Below are 21,206 nucleotides of genomic sequence, written 5' to 3' on the forward strand. Positions count from 1 at the left end.
TTTTCCCTTAAAAATAAAAAAAATGAGCCCTGGCTGGTGTGGCTCAGTGGAATGAGCACAGGTCTGCGAACCAAAGGATTGCCAGTTTGACTCCCACTTGGGACGCATCCTGGGTTGCAGGCAAGGTCCACACTAGGGGGTGCACGAGCGGCAACCACACACTGATGTTTCTTTCCCTCTCCCTCCTTCACTTCCCCTCTCTCTAAAAATAAATAAAATCTTTTTAAAAAATTAAAAAATAATAGCTAACCCAACAATGCCCATCTGGTGTCAGAATGTCAACAAAATATCTTTTTGGTGCACCACAGAATTTTAGTGATTAGTTCATATGTGCCACGAGATGAAAAACATTGGAAAATCGCTCCAGTAAGATATAATACAAACCTACTTTTTGTGATTAAAAACAATTTTAAGAGCTTCAATAATCTCTCATGGGAATATGAAATTTTAGTATAAATCAGGAATTTCTTACCTTTGGAGGCTTGAAAGGATATTCTGGTGTAAAAGTGATATCAAGGAAGAAGACACCGCCCTCATACACGGATCCTGGCGGCCCTAGGATGGTTGATCTCCATTCATAGATGTTATCGCCTTTGGGGCCAGCACTGTGAAGTAATAATACATCAAAAGATAAGTGATGGTGGCACCATACCAATCAAAATAAGGAAAAAGATCCCCTCTCTTCTCCCTTTTTCCTTAATGTGTGGATTTCCTCACAAAACAGCAGTGTCTTTCAGACACAATCTGATGCAGGACTGCACCCAAACCAGCAACCTTAGGTTAAGTAAACTGAATAATAAAATAATGACCAACTCACTCTTAGACTACTTAGCTGTGAATAAGCAAGAAACTCCTCAATTCTCAAACCTCTCAAACACATCATAAGAAAGTGTAAATACTTTAAAAAAGAGAAACACTCCACAGCACACAGGTCTTTGCTCACAGCTACATCATTTCTGATGACCATTTTAAGCAAAAAAAAAGTTATTTCTGACCCACAATGGGGGTTCTGCCTTGCCCGTTTATCTCTCTAATCTCACCCTAAAAGGAGTACAATACTTTGCCATTCTTTTTACATTATGTTGGGAGGAGAATAATGAAAATACCCAGTTACAAGTTATTCAATTTTCATTTCAATATATATTAAAGTCCAAACCGGTTCTCTAAATATTATAATTGGAATGTCAATCTATCCCATACCTGTTAAATCACTGTTATTTATACTTAGTTACACCATAATTTGGTCATTACAGAGTGCTCTGTATTCAAAAGTATATTAATAAAAATACACGCCTTCAACTCCAAGACCTATGAAGAGCTTAATATACCCACCCAAACAAGCTAAGTACAGCACTCAGATACTGAGGAAAGAGAGAGAGAGAGAGAGAGAGAGATGGAGATGGAAAGCGTGGGAAATGGTTTTGGACAGTAAGGGGCCTCACGGCATGACAACAACACTGGTTCCACAGCGGTCAACTCACACATTTCATCTCAGATCTCTCAAGCCTAACCAGTAACAGCTGCTTCAGGAATAATGCTGTGTATCAGCCAAACTAAAAGGCCTTTACTTGGAGAGACTTACATACCAGTCAATACATAGAGTAATTTCTACAGAGCAGGCAAAACTGCTTTTTAAATGAATGTATGGTATGAACTGGATTCCTTCACTCAAACACTTGTTGAATGCCGATGGGTTAGGCAGAGTGTTAAATGTCAGAGGTTTCTATAATGAACACAAAAATGCCTTGTCTTCAAGATGCCCCTGCCAAATAGTTAGAGAAAATGTCCAATTCCTTCATTTAATTTAAAAGAAAGATGAAATGAAGGGAAAGGGAGGGGGGAGAAATAAAAGACAAAAGAAAAAAAACACCAATCTACCTTACCTGTGGTCCTAAACTGTACTTCCCTCAAAGCAACCATAGATTTTTTTTTTCCAGTCTGAAATTTGGAGTAGAAGAAGCAGCAACATGTGTTAGGGGAACAAGCATATAAAAGAAAACCATCAAGAATGAAGAGGCGAATCAAAAATAGGGCTAAAAGAGGAGAAAACACGGACAAAAGAACAGGGACTAATGGGAAGAGCAGGGCCACGAGCGGTCAGGAGGCACCAGCTACCTCACAGGGATGTTTTGATAACTAAAGTAAGGGGGAGGCTGGGGGGGCGGGGGAAGACACACCACCTATGTAGAGCAACAGACCCCGGGTGAAGGGTCGTGATCACCACTGTTACTCATCATTCCCACTGGCTCACATAGTGTGGTTCTTTAATATCTCCTTGTGATCTAACCATAATTTTCTCCAGGTGGGGTAAAGGAGAGCCCTGAATCAGCCCTCTCCTGCTAAGAACGTACAGCAAATAACCCCTCTAGTGAAAGAAACCACCCTGATCACTGCTTCCTAGCCCGAAGTCACAAATGGTGCTCGGCCATCCAAGGTTTGCCTTCCTAACTACGTATTTACACACAGCGTAGGCACTTGGCCAGGAAACCTACTGACACTGACTGATGCAGCTACGACACCTCCTTATCATACTAGAGTTAACTGAAAAGTGAACTAAGTAGATGAAGACAACACTAATGCAGGTGTTACAGCTAAAAAGAGAACTGTCCCCTTTTATCTAGAGTTCATGATATCTGAGACTTAAAGGAAAAAGGCTACTGTAAACCTCCACCCCCACCCCCTTTTTAGAAGAGCCAAGGTGGGCCATCTAAAACCCAGTATTGGCAGCTTTCCAAGCTGCCACCTAAAACTCCAGTGATTAGTATGTACACTTTTCTGCATAGTCAGCTTAGTGATACTAAGAAAGTGACCCAGAAAAAACAAGAGTAAAGTCAGCCTAACCCTAGACTTAGTGCAATTCTGCTGACCCTTTAGTTTAGAAAAAAGATAAAAGAACAAAAAGGTTTAACAATATGCCACTACAAGTAGATTTTATGGATTGTACAGAAAAATCGGTAGTTCCCAAATAAGATTCCTGACCACTCATGCCAGGCCTACAAAGTTTGTAATATCCTGAGGGGACCCAAGAATCTATATATTTAAAAAGCTGCCCTGGTGATCTTTAAGAAGGTGGTTTGCATCTGGGAACCACTGGCACAGGTTACGGGAAGGAGAACAACCTCTTTAGAATATAGCTTTAACAGCGTACAGCTCATCACCCGTCATATAACTAGGGATCCAAATCAAGATCGCCACTTGTTTGTAATTAGCTTTCACTTTGGGTCTAAACTTTTCTGGCAGTTCAGAAAAGAAGTATGGCAAAAGGGAGCTAAGGAATCAAAGCCACAACACAAACATAGCTATGTAATAAAAAAAAGGGGGGGGGGGATGAATGTGGGTTACGAGAAAAACACTAGTAAGTAAAATAATATCCCATGCAGCTGAGATCATAGAGCATGGAACAGGAGCCCTGGAGAAGGCTAAGCAGTGTGGATCCCCGACCTGCAGGTCCTCCACCAAGGGGCTTGGGAATGACCGCTGCAGCCTGAATAAAAAAACTTGAGAGGCTCTTTAAAGCTGCTGTGAGATGAATTCATGTAGTTTTTTGTCATTATGTGTTGTCTTAACCAGAGAATAAAACAAAAATTATGATAGAAGCCTGCAAAACTTGAATTTTTTAAGTTCTCACTGGAAAAGTTAGGATCTACAGACCCAAGGCGGGCGGGGGGAAGGGGGACAAGGGTGTACAACTCCCAGAAGGCCACTGCCAGGGAGAACAGGGAACAAGAGAATCTTTACTTGAGACTGTTCAGGGAAAGGTCTGCTCCAGTACCCCACCCATTTCTCTGTAAAATAATTAACCAGGTTTACCCTCAGGTCAGCATAAACTCTTACCAACCTTCTGTCTCCTCCCTTTCACAGAAGATACTTTTGATTCCACAATAAGAAATATGACTTCAATTTCAAAAACTGGTTGAAGTATACTTTAGAATGATATGAATTTATTAATCTAAATGATTAGAAAGTATGAAAAGTTCTCAATTGGAGATGGGAGGATTGAAATTAATGTATTAAGATGAGAACAAAAAAAATACACATCCCTGTTTGAAGATATTGAAACTTGTGTGTAGAATCTCTGCACGAGGCTGAGGCTGAGATGGCAAAACTGGACCATACCTTGCTTTTCAGATTCTGTCAGAGGTTTAAGGTTTACTTGTAACAAAAACACTTTTCAAAATAAAAGTGTAATACTTACAACTTTTATACAAGGCAAAAAAGAATTTTGCTCTTAATTCAGTTTTTCTTCCTTCCAGTCAAAATAAATACAAGTGCGGCAAACATTTAAAGAAAAATAATAGTCATTTCTATTCAGACACAGTATTTTCTCACTTCTATAATGGTTTCTGACTTCAAGCAAATCCATTAACGTTAGTAGCAGCGGTTGTCGTGAACCACAATGCTCTTCTGTTGGGACAGGAGTCTGCTGCCTGCCAGGCACTGTCCCCACTGAGTGAACTCAATGACAAGGACCCCTAAGAGCCTCTCCTACAGTCCCAGATGCTCATCTTTCCAGTGTTCGCTGAACAGAGTGGCTGCAGGTCATATAGTTCTTATGCCTCATCATACAAAGCAAAGAACTCTCAAGTAGTGGTAACTTTTGCTCAACACAAATGGTTTTAAACAGAATTTAAACAGCATAAAATATAATCAATCAATGCAAGTCACTTAAGGTATAATTCCTAGAAGTTAATAAAACCAATTTTAAAAACATTCATTAGAGCAGTCTTATTAGAACTTAATGTGTTCTCTAGACTCACTTAAAAGTTTCCAAGGATAACCATGTAAGCTAATATTTAAACTTCATTTTGTTTTGAAAATTTTTGAGTCCTCCCCATTCCCATCCTCAAATACTAACTTATTACAGACTACTCTACTGTTCTTGCATTTCAACAGTTAGAAACCAAAGCTGCATTTCAGTTTTCCTATGGGATCACCCATTTCTTACAAAGAACATTCTGGAAGGAAGGTAAAACTCAATCAATTTTTTAAAAATTTCTATGATCAATTTGTAAGTTTTCTATTGGGCAAGGTTCATCTTGCTTACAAATATTTTAAAAACCCTGATTCAGATGTTATCTTAGACATAATTCTTAAAAGCTTGGTTATCTGGTTTTATACCCCAGAAAAAAGTGAGGGATGAGAGGTTGGGAAGATGGAAAGACAGGAAACATGTTACAAGGAAGCATTTGGACAGCAGCAGCGGCAAGTGGGAGTGGAAACAGGCAGGTTAGCAAGTGCGCCGACATACTTCAAAAACAGTTGAGGCTCACAATGAACTGATTTAGAAACTGAGTTCTACCCACCTAGAACTCCCAAATAATAGCTGATATTATCCCACAGTATGACGACTGGTTTCAAGACAACAAAACTGACACTTGGAGCAAACTTTATCTCAATTTCCAAAACTAGATGGGGCAAAGACGGCTGATTGGCTACTCCACGTCCATTCTCTTCTTTGTAGAAGCTTCATGATAATGTAGACTAGTTGCTAATACAAAACGCATGATGTCACCAAAACCCTGACACAAACTCCACATTTCAAAACAGCAGCCCTAGAGCAGTGGTTTGTAACTGCAGGTGATTTTGCCCCCCAAAGCCCTGCCCCCGGAGATACCTGGCAATGTCTGGAGACATTCTGAACGTCACAACTAGGAAGGAGGGTGCTACTGGCTCCCAGTGGGAGAGGCCAAGGATGCTCCCAACATCCTACACACACTGGACAGCTTCCCACAAGAGAGAATAACTCTCTTGGCCGAAAATGCCAAGTGCTAAGATTCAGAATCCTGCATTAAAGGAAGGAAATTTATTCCAAAGTAAGCTAGTAAAGGGAAAAGCTTCAGTTTGAATCCTTATCTTTGTTTTACTGCTCTGTGACTGGTACAGGAAACTTTCAATGTACATGGTTCTTATTAAAGTTAGACTTGCATATACCCTACATTCCTTCAGACCCTTGCTACTCAAAATGCAGTCCCTGGACAAAGCAGCATCAGCATCCACTGGGAGTTTGTCAGAAATGCAGACTCTCAGGCTCCACCCCAGACCTCTGCAACAGACTGTGCAAATGATTCCTATACACTTTAAAGTCTGAGAACTCAGCTGCAGATGACATCAAGTGGCAATGAATACCAGCTCTTTCTAATCTTCTAGATTTAAATTACCATTTGTATTACCTCTCTCCTTCACTACTTAAAATTCTTTGCAGTGAGAACAGTATCAACCCTGGTAATGCTTACAGGAAGAGATCCACAATTAGATCTATATTCCCTATAACAAACATACTACTCACAATCCATTAATTTACTCTACTTTTGCTAAGAAACTCAGAGAATATGATAAAATAATATGAGTGTAGCAATGTATGAGAGGGAATTCTCGTCTCCCATAAGGATCTCTTCAACAGACATACTCTCTAGGGAATGCAAGCTGCCTTCTCCACGAGATCTACTTGGCACACCCAGAGGAATCTTACAAAAAATAAAAACAAAAAACTTGTGTCCTTGGCATCCCTTCATGAAACAGCAGCCATTAATAACCTAGAAGTTGAGTGGCAGAAGGAACTTGAAAAATCAGAAAGCCTCACTACAGTGATTGACCAGGCTGGTGACACGGTGAGTGCTATTAAAAAGTGGAGCAATCACTGCCACAGTCCTAATAACCAAGTCAGAGAGGCCTCCTCCTGAGAGGTAGTACTTCTAGGGATGTACCATTCAGGTGACTATCCCTTAGAAGGCCCTTCTAGACAAGGGCCAACCTAAAGGACTCCCAGAAAAGCTGGTGCCCACTTACGAATTCACCATCGGTAGTATCCAGTGCATCTAAGCAGTTACGTTGGGACAGAGTGGCCCAAACAGGAGCATGCCCACCGAGAAGGCCTTCCCACAAAGCCCCTCCAAAATCCTGTTACCCCAACACTGAGGAAATGATATCCACTGTCTTCCTCCAGCACAAAGTAGGTAAACCCTCAAAAGAATTTGGTGTAACTTTTCATGAAGCACAGAGCTGATTTGAGGCCTATGGAAGCTATGGAGCTTTTGTGGAATTTGTTCCAAACCAGAAAGAGAACAGATCTGTTTGTAGGTATTTACACAGAATGCGATAGCCGTGTGGGTGCACGACCTCTCTCACGTCAGATTTGGTTTCTAGACAGTAGTAATTCCCCACATAATAGTAATTAACAATATTTAATGAGCTGTTCAAAATATGCACCACTCACTGTTTAGAATTACATGACAATGTTTTCAAATTAGGTAATAGCAAAATACCACAAAAAGCTCAATCTTACCCAGCTAGCCATTCAATTGTAATTTTACCTTAGGTGCTGCTGCAAAAATGCAGCACTACTGGAAATTTACATTCTGATACTAAAACAAACAAACAAAACAGATGCACACAGAGTAAGGATACAATTTTAAAGAGAAAACTATTTTCAAGATAATTTGGAAAGACTCCAGTGGAGATGGGAAAAGAAGACCTAAAAACCACGGACATCAGGGGGCCTCTACTCTCAACTAAGGATGGCCGAGTATGAGTGTTTAATAAGCTGAGCTAAGAATGAATCATGCTTTAAGTTCTGGCCTATCAACACAGAGGTGGGGGTAGGTAGCAAGCACATAAAATGACAAGCTAGTCCTCTGTCAAGGGCCTAAAAGAAAATGGGGAGTGGAGTGGGGGAGCTGAGGAACAACGCACAGGAACCATTATGGGAAATTAAAAGATCAACATCCCATGTGTCTCAAAAGCTATTTTCCTCTGCAAGGTTAAACAGGTAGATAGGTACTCAGGATAAAGGTGGATCAAACAATAGCTCTTTTCTAAACAAGTCTGACATACATAACTCTAATTTGTTCCTTCCCCAGAAATTTAAAAAAAAACAACAAAAAAAACAAAAACAAAAAAACGGCCAAAGCAGAATGAAATTCTAAGGCCACAGTGATTACTCCTTATTCCCACTAGAACAATCCAGAGCCAGGACATCTGCCTTAAGAGTCAAGTGGCTGATTCCTGATTTTTTTGGTTTCAATGCTTACATTAGCATATATAACACTGCTACCTAAGTAAGTAGCTAGAGATCAACGAGATCGGTCTCTGGTTTTTACAGTAACCAGTTCACAGGGCCTACCAAGCACAACCAAGTCTTCCACTGAGATAACTGGATTGTGCGTGAGGCAGCTGGGGGAAATCTTTAGACTTCTCAAGGGGATATTGTGCAGTTGTTAACCCTTGTACCCTCCTCACGGTCAGTGCTGACCCTCAAAAGCAATAGTGACACACACAAAAACCTGTTGAAAGGATACCAAGATTCTCAAAAAGGTTTTACTCAATTCTAAGAAACGATTCTAGAACACATCTTGGACTATGAAATTATCATAAATGGTTCCCATTCACTCACAGTCATGTCCTGCACAGCTTCTGCACTGCAGCTGCTACCAATCCCAGACTGCAGGTGGACAGGCAGGAGTCAGCACGGTGAGAGGGAATTGTGGGAAGGGAAGTAAGTGTAAACGAGTAAGAAACAGGTTCAACATCTTGCACAGAGCAGAGAAAGAGCTGCCTGAACTATCTAGCCACAGTAATTTTTGTGGTCACTTATTATGTGGTGTAAATTTATAGTATTTCTTTCAAAATTATGTTATTGTTCAATTACAATGAACTTACAATATTTCATTGTTTGGTATTTTATTTAATAATAATAAGTTTACATTTTATTATCACCCGCTTCTGCTCTTAAAACTGTTCTAATCTGGCCCCGTCCAGTGTGGCTCAGTTGGTTGAGCATCGTCCTGCAAACTGAAAGGTCGTGGGTTCAATTTCCAGTCTGGGCACATGACTAGGTTGCGGGTTCAGGTCCTGGTTAGGGCACATACAAAAGGTAACCAGTCAATGTCTGTCTGTCTTTCCCTTCCACTCTCTCTAAAATCAGTAAGTATGTCCTCAGCTGAGGATTAAAAAAATAATTGAAAAAAAAACAAAAAAAAACCAGTGTTCCAATTTGGATGATACAGTTAACCTATTTGCAAGGGGATTTCAGAACACCTTCCTGCACTGTCCAAATCAACTTGGAACTCCCCCGCCAGTCTTCATTCTTGCAATCTTGTGGTTCTAGGTCCTCAACCTGCATCCACCTTCAAAGACTTCAAGTAAACACCCAAGCGTGGGTCTCTCATCTTAGGTGCGGCTCCCTGCAGCTGGAGGGTGAAACCTTCAGCTAATGCTGGCATTCACATCATCAGGGAAAGGCTAGGTCAGGGCTTCTCCCAAGACCCTTTTAGGAAGTCCACAGGTCGAAACTATTTTCATAATTCTAAACATGAGCTGCCTTTTTTACTCTCAGTCTCTCACGTTTGTACTGTGTTTTCCCGAGACTACATAAGGTGTGCTATGGCAACAGACAATGCAGACACGAGTAATGAAAATCCAGCTGTCTTAAGTCAGACATAAAAGGAATTTGCAAGCTTGTAAAATAGTTCCACTAAGGTTTTTTTAGATTTGGAAAATAAGATATTTTTTATTAAAGGTTTTTGTAATTTTAAATGAATTGTAAATAGTCTTACATGTCTTAGCCTTTATTCTGAATATAAAAAAATCCATAATTATTAATCATATCAACAAAAGCTCTTTGGGGGGGTCTGTATAACATTTAAGACTGTAATAGTATCCTTAAACTTTCAAAACAGCTAGCTATATTATTTTTAAGTGCTATTAACACAACTGGCTAACGATTAAAATAAGTGTTTGACTTTTAACTCCAGTCACGCATTAAAAAATAACTAAAAGCTTTAGGAACTAGAAGAAATTATAAATGAAGAGGCTTATATTTGGGGGAGTGGGGGAGTGTTTTATCTTGACAACCAGTAGCAGAGTCTGTCCCTGCCCCCTCACCCACACCCCGCCTGCCTCAAGGTCCTCCTGCTCCTGTCGGCCCCCAGCTGCCCCATCCGCATCTCTGCCTGGAAACTGCTCCGCCCATGGCACCTGGCAGGGAGTGCAGGTGAAATCTACTCCCTGAGACGATTTTACACCACCATCCACAGACTCTTTGACATTCCTCCCAGAAGTAAAGCCTAATTCCCTTCCCTCTGAATACAGGCCAGTCACAAAGATTCACAGGTGATGCAGTGTGACTTCCCAACCTAGGTCCTTTTCAAAGAAGTGAGATGGTTTTCCCTTGGCTCATATGCAGCTGTCTGTCTCCCTCGGCTCTCTCTCTCTGGGCCCTGGAAATAAACACATAGTGGAGAGACCACAGGGAAAGACAACATAGAATGGGGGTGCCTGAGAAGCCCCCCAGTGTTCCAGCCCTGTCACTTGAGCCTTCCCAGCCCAGACACCAGACACGTGGTGAGGAAGCCTTCGGGTGACTCCAGCCTCAGCCTCTGTAACTTCAGGAACGCCAGCCCCGGTCAGCCCTCTCCTCCCCCCCCATACACACACACACACACACACACACACACACACACACGAGGTTTACACCACACAGTTTAGGGTGTTGTGTAAGGCAGCAATAAACAACTGGAGCACTCCCCAAGAGCAGTCCTTAACCAATAGCTAATTGTTTAGATGGGGCAACTCTGAGGCAGGTGCTCTGACCAATTCCCCAGAGGAACGAACCCTCAGGCAACTTTCACTGGGGGAGCTGGCTAGTAAGGCCTCCTTTATTGCTGGCATTACTTCCCGCCTCTACTTTTGTTCCTCAACACCATTAAAGAAAGCTACAACTCACCCTTAAACACCAGGGTTAGGAACACCAACAGTGCCCCCCCCCAGCCCCCACATAGTTGAAAATTTGCACGTAACTTCTGACTCCACCAAAATGTAACTGCTAATAGTCTACTATTAACCGGAAACCTTACCAGTAACACAGTCAATTCATACACATTTTGTATGTTACATCATTATATACTGTATTCTTACAATAAAATACACTAGAGAAGAGAAAACGTTGAGAAAACCCTAAGGAAGAGAAAGTACACATTTAGTACATATATACTGAAAATAACCATGTATGAGTGGACCCACATAGTTCAAACCTGTGCTGTTCAAGGGTCAGTTGTACCTGTATTTGAATTTTCTGAGGAAACCAAAGCTGAGACACTACTGAGGTTAAAAACAACAACCCACACATACACAGAAAAGATGACTAGATGTGACCACATAAAAACGGAAAATCCTTAAAAGAAAGACATCTCTTAAGGATTGGGGGTGTGGGTCAGAAGATGTTTGTGGTGGAGGCACACTTCAGAGATACTGCAGGTGTGGTTCCGGACCATTCAATAAAGCAGGCATCACAGTAACGTGAGTTGTAATCTTTTTGCTGGTGGAGGGCCTTGCCCTCAATTTGTAAAAAATGCAGTATCTGTTAAGAACAATAAAAGCACAATAAAATGCAATATGCCTATACATGATTAAGGATTAATATTCTGACCAAGAAAAAAACCTTAAACATTCCAGTAACAAAGGATCAACTACAGAGGCATTCCTCAAGAGAAGCCCACGTGGCTGCATTTAACCATCATACAGCCACACACTACGCAGCTCTTAGGTGAGGTGAGGTGTGCATCCTGAACAGGCTTTACAGAAACCCATAATGTACTGTTAACTGCAAAACAACCTCATTTTCTTAAGATATTTAATAGTGGTTACACCTGCAGGATGAGATGCAGGGATTTATCTTCTTTAAACAGATCTAAATTACTAGGATTTTTAAAAAATAATGATCATGCTTATCTTTTATAACAACAAAAGGTAGAAGAAATGGAATCTAATCCACCTAGTAATAGAGAAAGTCAAGTAATAGAGAAAGTAACTATGGTTAGCTTAGGGCAGGCAGGGTTTCGGACTAGAAAGCCAGTGCTTTAAGGTCGTGGAGGATGGAAAGTGCTCAGTCTGGGCTACTTAAGCAGTTTTCACAGACTATGCGTTAGAACAGAGTTGTTAAGGGGCCGGGTGAGGGTGGCGGGCTTTTGACAAATCCGTTCCTCTCTGCCAGGACCCAGATACGTTTTCAACAGTGGCCCAGTGAGTTCCCGCACATTACCTGAAGTCTGAAACAGGCATTCGTGGGAAATGAGTATGACTGCTCCCATCCCCAACTTACAGCCTTATGAAATCCACCAGGGACTGCAAGGGGTTAGGTCTCCTGTGGTCAATCTGAAGGACAAGTCTGGACCTACGGCAAAAGCTTCCACAAACATTTAATTTGAAAACTATGGCATTCCTGTCTCAGCCCGCCCCCTCCTGCCTTCACACCAACTGTTCTTCCCTAACCTCATCTTTCTACCATGCTCCCTAACATGGCTCTGAGAGACAAGCTGAATCTGGGGGACACTGTGAACCCTCCTTATACCTTAAAGGTGTAAATCAAAAGGGCTCCAGTTTACAAAAGCAGAAAAATACCTTAACATTTCCTTTAGAGAAACATCATTTTCAAAGTTCTTCCATATACTTTCAGGAATGGTAACATTATCCCCATTTTAAAGATGGGGAAACAGATTCAGGAGGTTAAGTGATGTATTTGTATAAAATGCTAAAGTTGGGAGTCACACACAGTTCTGGCCAATGCAGCCCAGGTGTTCCTGCAGCGATGTTCTTTCCACTACATCCATGGAGCTTCCAACAAAGGTCTCTCTTCTGGGCTCACCGCCAATTTTGTTTAATCACATTAACTAATCTGCCCTTCCTACTTTATTGTTTCATTTCTCTTTCACATTTGGATGGAAGCTGGAATTAAACAGAAAAAGAAAGTCTTGTGAGCTGCTAAGAGGTATCAAAATTTCTTAAAACAAAAACTGACTGCCCTGGCTGGTGTGGCGAGTTGGCTGGGTGTCGTCCTGCAAACTGGAAGGGCTGTGGGTTCGGTCCCTGGTAGGGGCCTGTACAAAAGGCAACCAGTAGATGCCTCTCTCTCACATCGATGTTTCTGTCTCTCTTTCTTCCTCTCTTCCCCTCTCTCTAAACCCTCTCTTCCTGTCTCTGTGAAAACAATAATAAAAAAAAAGCCCTTGGATAAAGATAAAAATAATTGATTCACTTTATTTGTAAAAATGAATTAAATGAAAACAAACACATACCACACAGAGTACTTAGTGTGGAGGAGAGGGGATTTTGATAATAATGTGGCAACTACCAAAACGATGAGAATCCCCTGCTTAATGAAAGTCAAAGATGGTTTGGGGAAACAAGGATCACTGTAGTAACAGTCCAAATGTTATGCTCCTAAACTGCAAAGAGAACAAGAAATAAACAGTTATTTTTTTAAGGAGGGAAAAAAGCTAAAAAGAATTAGGTGTAAAAACATGACACCTTACCCTCTGAAACAGCATGGGTGGACCTGGAGAACATTAAACTAAGTGAAATAATTCAGTCAGAGAAAGACAAACATCACATGATTTCACTCATATGTGGAATCTAATGAACAAACTAAACTAACAAGCAAAACAGGGAGACTCACAGAGAGCAGATGACAGCTATGGGGCACAGTATGGACAAGGACAACAGTGTGGGGTTGGGGGCATGGGTGAGTATAAGAAGGATAAATGGTTAATGGGGGAAAAATAAAAATAAAAAATAAAAACCAAACAACCCCAAATCCTAAAACCCATGACACTTACTCCCCCAGGTCAGAAATTAGTTTGGTCCCAGACACAGCCCAGGAATTCAGATCCACTCCAAGGCTAGTTCACAGAGGCACTGGGAGGTCCAGCAATCATTGGAATGACCTGCACTGAAATGGAGGTCAACCCCTGCCTGAGGATACAATATCGCCCACTGCTCAATGCTCTGTGAAGCTGAGGCCTCTACAACCTCTTTGTTCCCTCCCTCTCCATTGCAGGATCTGCAACTCAGAAGCACCAGGAAATCACAGGGTCAGGAGGTGAGGACAGCTATTTACTGCCCTTGGAGAGAGTCACTCATTTCTTTCTTGGCCCCGGCTGGCCAGGAGAGACAGAGGAAGGCTGTTTATATTTGCAAAGGGCTGAGAGACGAGGCTATGGCCTGTACATCAAAAACAGGGCTGAGCTTGGAGGGGAGGGTCTGGCTTCTCTCTTACTGCTAAATCTCATTGGCAAACCCCTGTCCTGCTGTCTGCACACACCGTTCTAGCAGAGCAACAACAGCTTGAACAAAGCTGAGCATGGCAGCAGCTGCTAAAGAGGCCCAAAGTGGAGCATTCACATGTGACATTTCAAAGCTGCCCAAGTCAAGTCTAATACTGGGACCAGTAAGCACACACACAGGACTTTTGCCAGCGGCTACCGACCAGCCACCATTCTGGATTGCTAATTAATACATGCAGTTTGCATGCTACCTCATGTCAGTATTACTTGCTTCCTAAAATGACTCTGAATGTCATTTAATATTAATACCCAAGGTAGGACAAACCATTATCCCCAAACAGAAAAGGGTCCTGTATGACAAAAATGCTAGTACTTCCAATTTTATATGAAATACACTCTCAGAGAACTAACTGCTAAGGTATATGCCCATCAGGAAAGGTTCTATACTGAAGGCCCAGAAGCAAGAAAAGCTCAGATTAGGGGCGATGGAGGCACCTGCTCCAAGCCTAAAGCGAGCAGTGTGGCTCAGAGGTACAACATGTGACCAAGAGCCCGCAAACTGAGTTGGCCAAAAAGTCCGTTTAATTTTTCTGTAAAAATAAACGCATCTTTTATTTTCACCAATAACTTTATTGATTTGGATATTTTGAGTATGTCAGCTATTTCCTGCTACTGGCTTCTAGTGGGTAGAGGCCAGGGGTGCTGCTAAACATCTTTCAATGCGTAAGAAAGACTCAGAGCCAAGAATTATTTGGTCAAAATGTCAACAGCACTAAGAAACTTTGCAAACCACTCCTGACACGTCTGATCAGTCACGGCAGCTTCTCCCTATACTGCCCAAAGCCATTTTTGTGTTTCAGTTGTGTTTTTACCTTACTTGAATTATTAACATAATATGCCAAAAATGTTACATATTTTCTTCCATCTTCAATATTAAAATACCTGCACAAAAATTCACCAATTTTGGGAAGTTGTTTTTTTTTAAATGGGCACTGATATGAAAGCTGTCACAATACAATCTAAGAAAATTTTCTTGAATGAAGTTAGAGACAACTAAGCACAACTACAGCCATCATATAGAAAAAGCTAAAGAAAACTTTTTGGCCAACCCAATATGTTACTGGAAAGTAAGGATGAAGAATAAAAGGCTATAAAAAATGAATTAAGTGGGAATTTTTTAATCTCTTAATTTTTTTTCTTAAAACAATAAGTATTGGACAGTGGGAGGGTTGCTATCTCAGAATATATGCATAAAGATGGCAGACTGAATCCATACACTAGCTTTACTCTTTTTCTAAACACTAACGTGACAGTTAAGAGAGTTCTTCAAAGGCATAAATGTACAAAGATGGGGACAGCACGGACAGAAGTGGGGAAGCTACAAAGCAAATGGACAAGTGGTAAAGGACTTGACATATCCAAGGAGGCTGAATTCTACACTGGCTGTGAAGAAAGCCAGGATCAGTCCCAGGCATACCACATAATCCCCTCAACAACTTCGGAATTTGGGGTGCTTGGGGAAGCTGTGAATGAAGCAAGGAAAGGTTCAAAAGGACTGGGGTGAGTGTATATGCGCAGCAAATTCCGAGACCCTCTGTGACAGGCAGAATTTTAAGATGAGTAGCACGATCTCCTCCTCCTGTCACACCCTGTCTGATCTCCATGTGGGTAGGGCGGAAGCTGTTACTCCCTTCTCACCAACAGAATAAGACCACATAGATGGGCTACCACTCACTAGATGGTTTCTACAAAGGTCATGTTATATGAGAGTCTTAGCTGACTGGAGAAAAAGACTCTTTTAGCCTTGAAGGAGCAAGCCCCTATGATGTAAACTGCTATGACGTAACTGCAGATGGCCTGTAGGAGCTGCTGACTTCAGTTCTACAGCTGCAAGGAATTGAAAACTCTATGTCACAACTAGGAAAGCTTGGAAGAGAACCCTGAGCGACAGATGAGCACACAGGCCAGCTGATTCCTCGACTGCAGCCTTGAGAGATCCTGAGCAGAGGACCAAGCTAAGCTATGCCCTGACTCCTGACCCAGGTTAAATGTAGATACTAAATATGTGTATTGTTTGTGAGCTGTTCAAGTTGCAGTAATTTGTTGCACAGCAATAGAAATCCTGCCAGACTGAGGTTTATTTTCTGGAAAGGTTAAAGCTGAGGGTCCGAACCAGGGGACATTAATATGGATGAGGGCAGAGGTGCTGTACTAAAAATGAGCTTATGCATGCCAGACAATAAGGTCCCCAGTTCGCTCCCTCAGCTCCCAGAACACAGCCTGGCCTTGACCCGCCAGGCAGTCTCCTTTGGGGAGTATGGGTAGCTCAGAGGAAAGGCCTCAGGATACTGACAGTACAGGCTCCCTAACTGTGTAACATAAGCAGGAACATGGCTCCTCTCTAACATGGCAAACAATACAAACGAGACGATGGCCAATTAGAGAAAACAAAAATTACCAAAAATTTCAAAATAAGCTTGTTAACACCCATAGAGACTGAATATACTGCATTGATGAAACAAGAACATGACTAAAGCAAAACATTCAGAAAAGAAAAGGAAGATGATGGTGGAAATACTGAGAGAAGATGATGAAGGGCACAACCTCCAGTTTGGGGGATGTGATGTACAACACAGTGACTACAGTTAACAATAGTATATTGTGTGTGTGTGTGTGTGTGTGTGTGTGTAGAGAGGGGACCAGAGGGAGAAAGAGTAACATCGATGTGTGAGAGATACATTGATTGACTACCTCTCACCCCCCACCCCCAAACTGGGGACTTGGCTGGGAACCCAGGCCTGTGCCCTGACAGGGAACAAAACCAGTGAGCTTTCAGTTTGCACTCAATCCACTGAGCCACACCAGCCGGGGGCTGTATTTGAAATTGCTAAGCTAGTAGATCTTAAAAGTTTTCACTGGAAAAAAAAAATTTCTACCTATGTAAAGTGACGGATGTAAAACTAAACTTACAGTGGTCACCATTATGCAATATATACGTAAGTCACTATGTCGCACACCTTCAAGTATACAGAACACGTATGTATGTCAATTATATCTCAATAAAACAGGGGAAAGAACTTTGGGAATTAAAAATGCAAGTAAACAAATCCACCGCCCCCCCCAGAATTCACTAAAGGGTAAAAGTTGAAATTTCCCAAGAAAAGTAGAAAAAGTTAAAAAAAAAATAGAGAAAATTAAAGGACCATAAGAAGGTCTAAGATTTGAACATAATAGTAATCCAGAAGGGGTAAACAGAGAGGCCGTCAAAAGGTGACTTCAGAAAACTTCCCAGAACATCCATTTCCAGGTTGAAAGTATATTGGAGGAAAACAGGCCCATCAATGCACAGGGAGAAAGAAGAGACAATGTGCAAGGAATCGATCAGCTTGGCTTTGGATTTCAACAACAACACAGGGAGCTGGCACTGAGAAATGTCTTCAAAGTAACATCCAACACTAATTCCATTCCCGACACACAAAATCAAGTATGACAGAAGGACAGAGATCTTTTCAGACATCGGAGGTCTCTAAAAGTCCATCTTCCAAGAATTCTTTCTCAGGAAGTTACTGGGGAATGAACTCTACACAAAATGAAGGAGCAAATAAAGAGAGATTAAAGAAAACACCCAAAAGACAGTGTAAAGAGAACCTAATATGAGGGCCATGTCCAGATTTGGGGTAGTCTGTTCACAACAGAACAGGTCGAGTTCCAGGAGAGAGATTTTCAAAAAAATATGAAATTCACATGTAATACCCCATGCATTTGATGTCTTTTGAAAAGGTTAGACAACTGAGAACACATCTGAGGTGGAATTGTGATAATAAATATTGAAAACTATGGAATAGGGAGGGAGACAGCAGTGAGAGAGGAAGAAAAGGAGAGAGAAAAAAAGTAACTCCAAGAGGAAAACAAAGTTATGCAGGAAAAGTGATCACAGCTGGCTACTGTGGTATGTGGTACCACAGTACTACAAACAGCTGTGAATAATTCACATGACATAAACAAGGACATAACAAACAGTAACATAAACAGTATGAGGGGAGGTACCTGAGGGGAAATAACTAATCTTCACCATTCATCGTTATGAATCAAGAATCACTGCCAAAAATTGAAAGAGCAAGTAATATGAATATAGCTGCCTAAAAACAAGGAGGTAAACAGCAAAATAATCCAGCCAAAAGAGGTGCAAATAGTTGCCTCTGGACACCAAAATGTGGAAAGGCTGCTGGGAACAGCTGTTCCTTTGTAACAAATCTTAAAGAAATATTAGATTCTGTCCAGGGGCGTCCAACCTTTTGGTGTCTCTGGGACACACTAGAAGAAGAGGAGTTGTCTTGGGCGCACATTAAATACACAAACGCTATGAAAACTGATGAGCAAAAAAAAGGTTTTAAGTAGATTTACGATTTTGAGTTGGGCTACATTCATAGCCATCCTGGGCCCATGCAGCCTGCAAGCTGCAGGACAGTGTATCCTTTTAATAAAACTAAAAATTGCCCTGGCTGGCGTAGCTCAGTGGATTGAGTGTGGGCTGCGAACCAGGCATCACAGGTTCGATTCCCAGTCAGGGCACATGCCTAGGTTGCAGGCCATGACCCCCAGCAACCGCACATTGATGTCTGTCTCTCTCTTTCTCCCCCCGCCCCCCCGGCTCCCTTCCCTCTCTAAAAATAAATAAATAAAGTCTTAAAAAATTGCATTGGTCAAGTGACTTGCACAAAGAAAAAAAAAACTTCATTAAAAAAAATCTAAAAACTAAGAGAGAAAAGATAGAAAGGTAAAATGAAAATAACATCTTAAAGCCAGACGACACAGCTTCTTTTACTAATTCGAGTTCCTCCAAGTACCTTAGTATGTGTTAGTTACTCTTCCAAATGATCTTCTACTTGGTTCCCAGAAATCAAGCACAAAATACTTAATGCCTACTGTATTACACATAGTATAATGCAAACTAAAATGTTAACAACAACAAAAAAAGAGTAAACCAGGAACAGATGCGGTAAGAAATTTATTCTAAGGAGAACTGGGAAGGTTTCATAGTATAATAATATCTAAGTTATGCTTAGAGAGCCCAATAGGCTTTTTTCCAGGGAACAGGTGACCAAAATGGGGAACTTTTAGTACAGAGATGTGTATCACCTGCAGGAATGTAAGTTGAAAATGGAACTGGAAATATTAAATGGGAACAGATCACACAGGACCCTAAATGCCTACCAAGCAATTTAGATTTTAATTACATTGCCTACAGGAATAAAGGAAAAAAAAAGGCACTGTTTCAGAGAAGTGGAAAACCCCAAACACTGAAAACATCAAGCTATTCAGAATAGGAAGCTACACATTCAACCTTCAATGAATGAAGCAGACAGCTTAGGTGAGACTCGAAGCTCTGGAGATCTAACAACCTGGATTAGAGCAGTCACAGTGAGAGCCAATGGTCTTTGGGAAACCACGCGTACTCCATGCTAACAATTCTAATATGGGAAGTTCTCAGTAAACGAGAGAGCCTCTGAAGGCATCCCCACATACACACAGAAATAAGACATCTACAGTCACTCCTCAGTGAGCAAAAGGAACCCAATCAGCTGCTCCCGGGCCTGCCCGGTGCCCCCAGCAGCACTGTCAACCAGACATCATTGCAAACACCTCTCCAAGCACTTCCATGCCGTGCTTACCACAGTTAAGCCATTATTTGCTAAATAAACAAAATGTCAATTTATGTATACAATCTTGTATGTTTATTAACATTTCAGAAAACTGTCAAACTGTGTACTACTCTGATTTTAGTTCCTAAAATACTGATCATTAGTTAGAAGCTTACTTGGTAAATTTGCTGTTGTATGCAAATAGTTTAAAAACACAACATAAATGCTATTTTAGGTAATGTCTAGGTTTATTTCAAGAAGTTTAAAAATATCAGGTTTAATATTCTTTTTAAAAACACTATTTAAATGGGTTTATGGCTTTATTTAAATGGATCTATGCCTTACAGCACAAAAAAAAGGAGGGTAGTATATTGGAAGGAAACACATTTAAGCAAAACGAATACCTTGAATCAGTTTATCTGACAGCCTGGTTAGGTGGTGCTTCTTTTAAGAAGCAGGACTCACAAGTTTAAAGAGTCTCAAGCAGGCACGCTCAGCAGCACCTGAAATAAGTACGGATGAGGAACCTGGCACTTCCCATTACTAACAGCGAGCCCCACATGCACAAAGCCCTGAGAGAAGGCATACCAACTAAGACATTGCTAAAAAGATGAAATCAGAGCAGCCAAGATTTGTTTAGCGAAACAAAGCTAGTGAGGTGCAGTCAATAGGTCTGGAGGAGGAGCAGCTGCGGCCCTCGTTCCAACCCCACAGAAACCTGAGCAGGGCACACAGCGCTCATCTGCACTCGGCCAAGGTGAAAGCACCCAGGAGCCAAGGAGCAGACAGCTGCTAGAGCTGGCTAGCTGGAGAGGGCATGAGCCTGCGAGTTTCAGTCTCAGAGCAGAATGCCTTTCTCCTTCAGCAAGAACAGTGCAGAGCCACCCTTCACTCCGAGACACCTTCCGCATCTGCTCTGTGCAGAACCTGAACATGAGACATGGTTCTGGAGAAGAACTGCCTCAGAAGGAAGCAAAGGAAAGTTCTGTGGTTCAGCAGTTGGGGGCTGCTAGGCGTGCACAGTGAGAGTAAAAATAAATCCTGACTGGTTTAGTATCATAAACCAATTAAAAATACCTATTTAGACCTTAATAATCTGTTCAACATTTTATTAGGTACAAGAGTCACAAAAATGGTAAAAGCTAGTGCTTACTCTCAGCTAAAACTCCCAGCTAAAAGGAGGGACAAGGAATGATTAAAATACATGGTAAACTGTTAGAAGATGGGTTAGAGGAAGTGGAATGGATATGAACCTAAGAAAGGGTAGCTTAGAAACAGGCCCAATATGATAACCGCACATGTAACCCCCTCCCCCTCTTGCACATGCACACACACAGGCACACACACACACACCAGCTTTTGACAAGAAAAGCTCCCTTGCTTTCACCTGGGAGGGAAAGTATGGAAAAGGAGCACAAATATTTTAACAAGTCCCCCAAAATGAACAGCCTCAGTGATGCAAGTCAGCAGTCCTTTCAAGCCCAAGACAAAGTTTTCACCAAATGGTACA

At 41.5% G+C, this 21,206-nt stretch overlaps 1 protein-coding gene across 1 annotated transcript in view; it reads right to left on the reverse strand.

The window, feature by feature from the left end:
- Positions 1 to 21,206, reverse strand: part of UBE2E1 (ubiquitin conjugating enzyme E2 E1) — a 68,568-nt gene that overhangs the window by 4,058 nt on the left and 43,304 nt on the right. The window contains exon 4 of the mRNA XM_045857145.1: positions 473 to 605. Coding sequence (XP_045713101.1) covers positions 473 to 605 — 133 coding nt within the window. The remainder of the gene's footprint in view (positions 1 to 472; positions 606 to 21,206) is intronic.

This window comes from Phyllostomus hastatus, unplaced genomic scaffold (genome assembly GCF_019186645.2).
Source record: "Phyllostomus hastatus isolate PE091 unplaced genomic scaffold, TTU_PhHast_1.1 phas_scaffold_129, whole genome shotgun sequence".
NCBI lineage: Eukaryota > Metazoa > Chordata > Mammalia > Chiroptera > Phyllostomidae > Phyllostomus > Phyllostomus hastatus.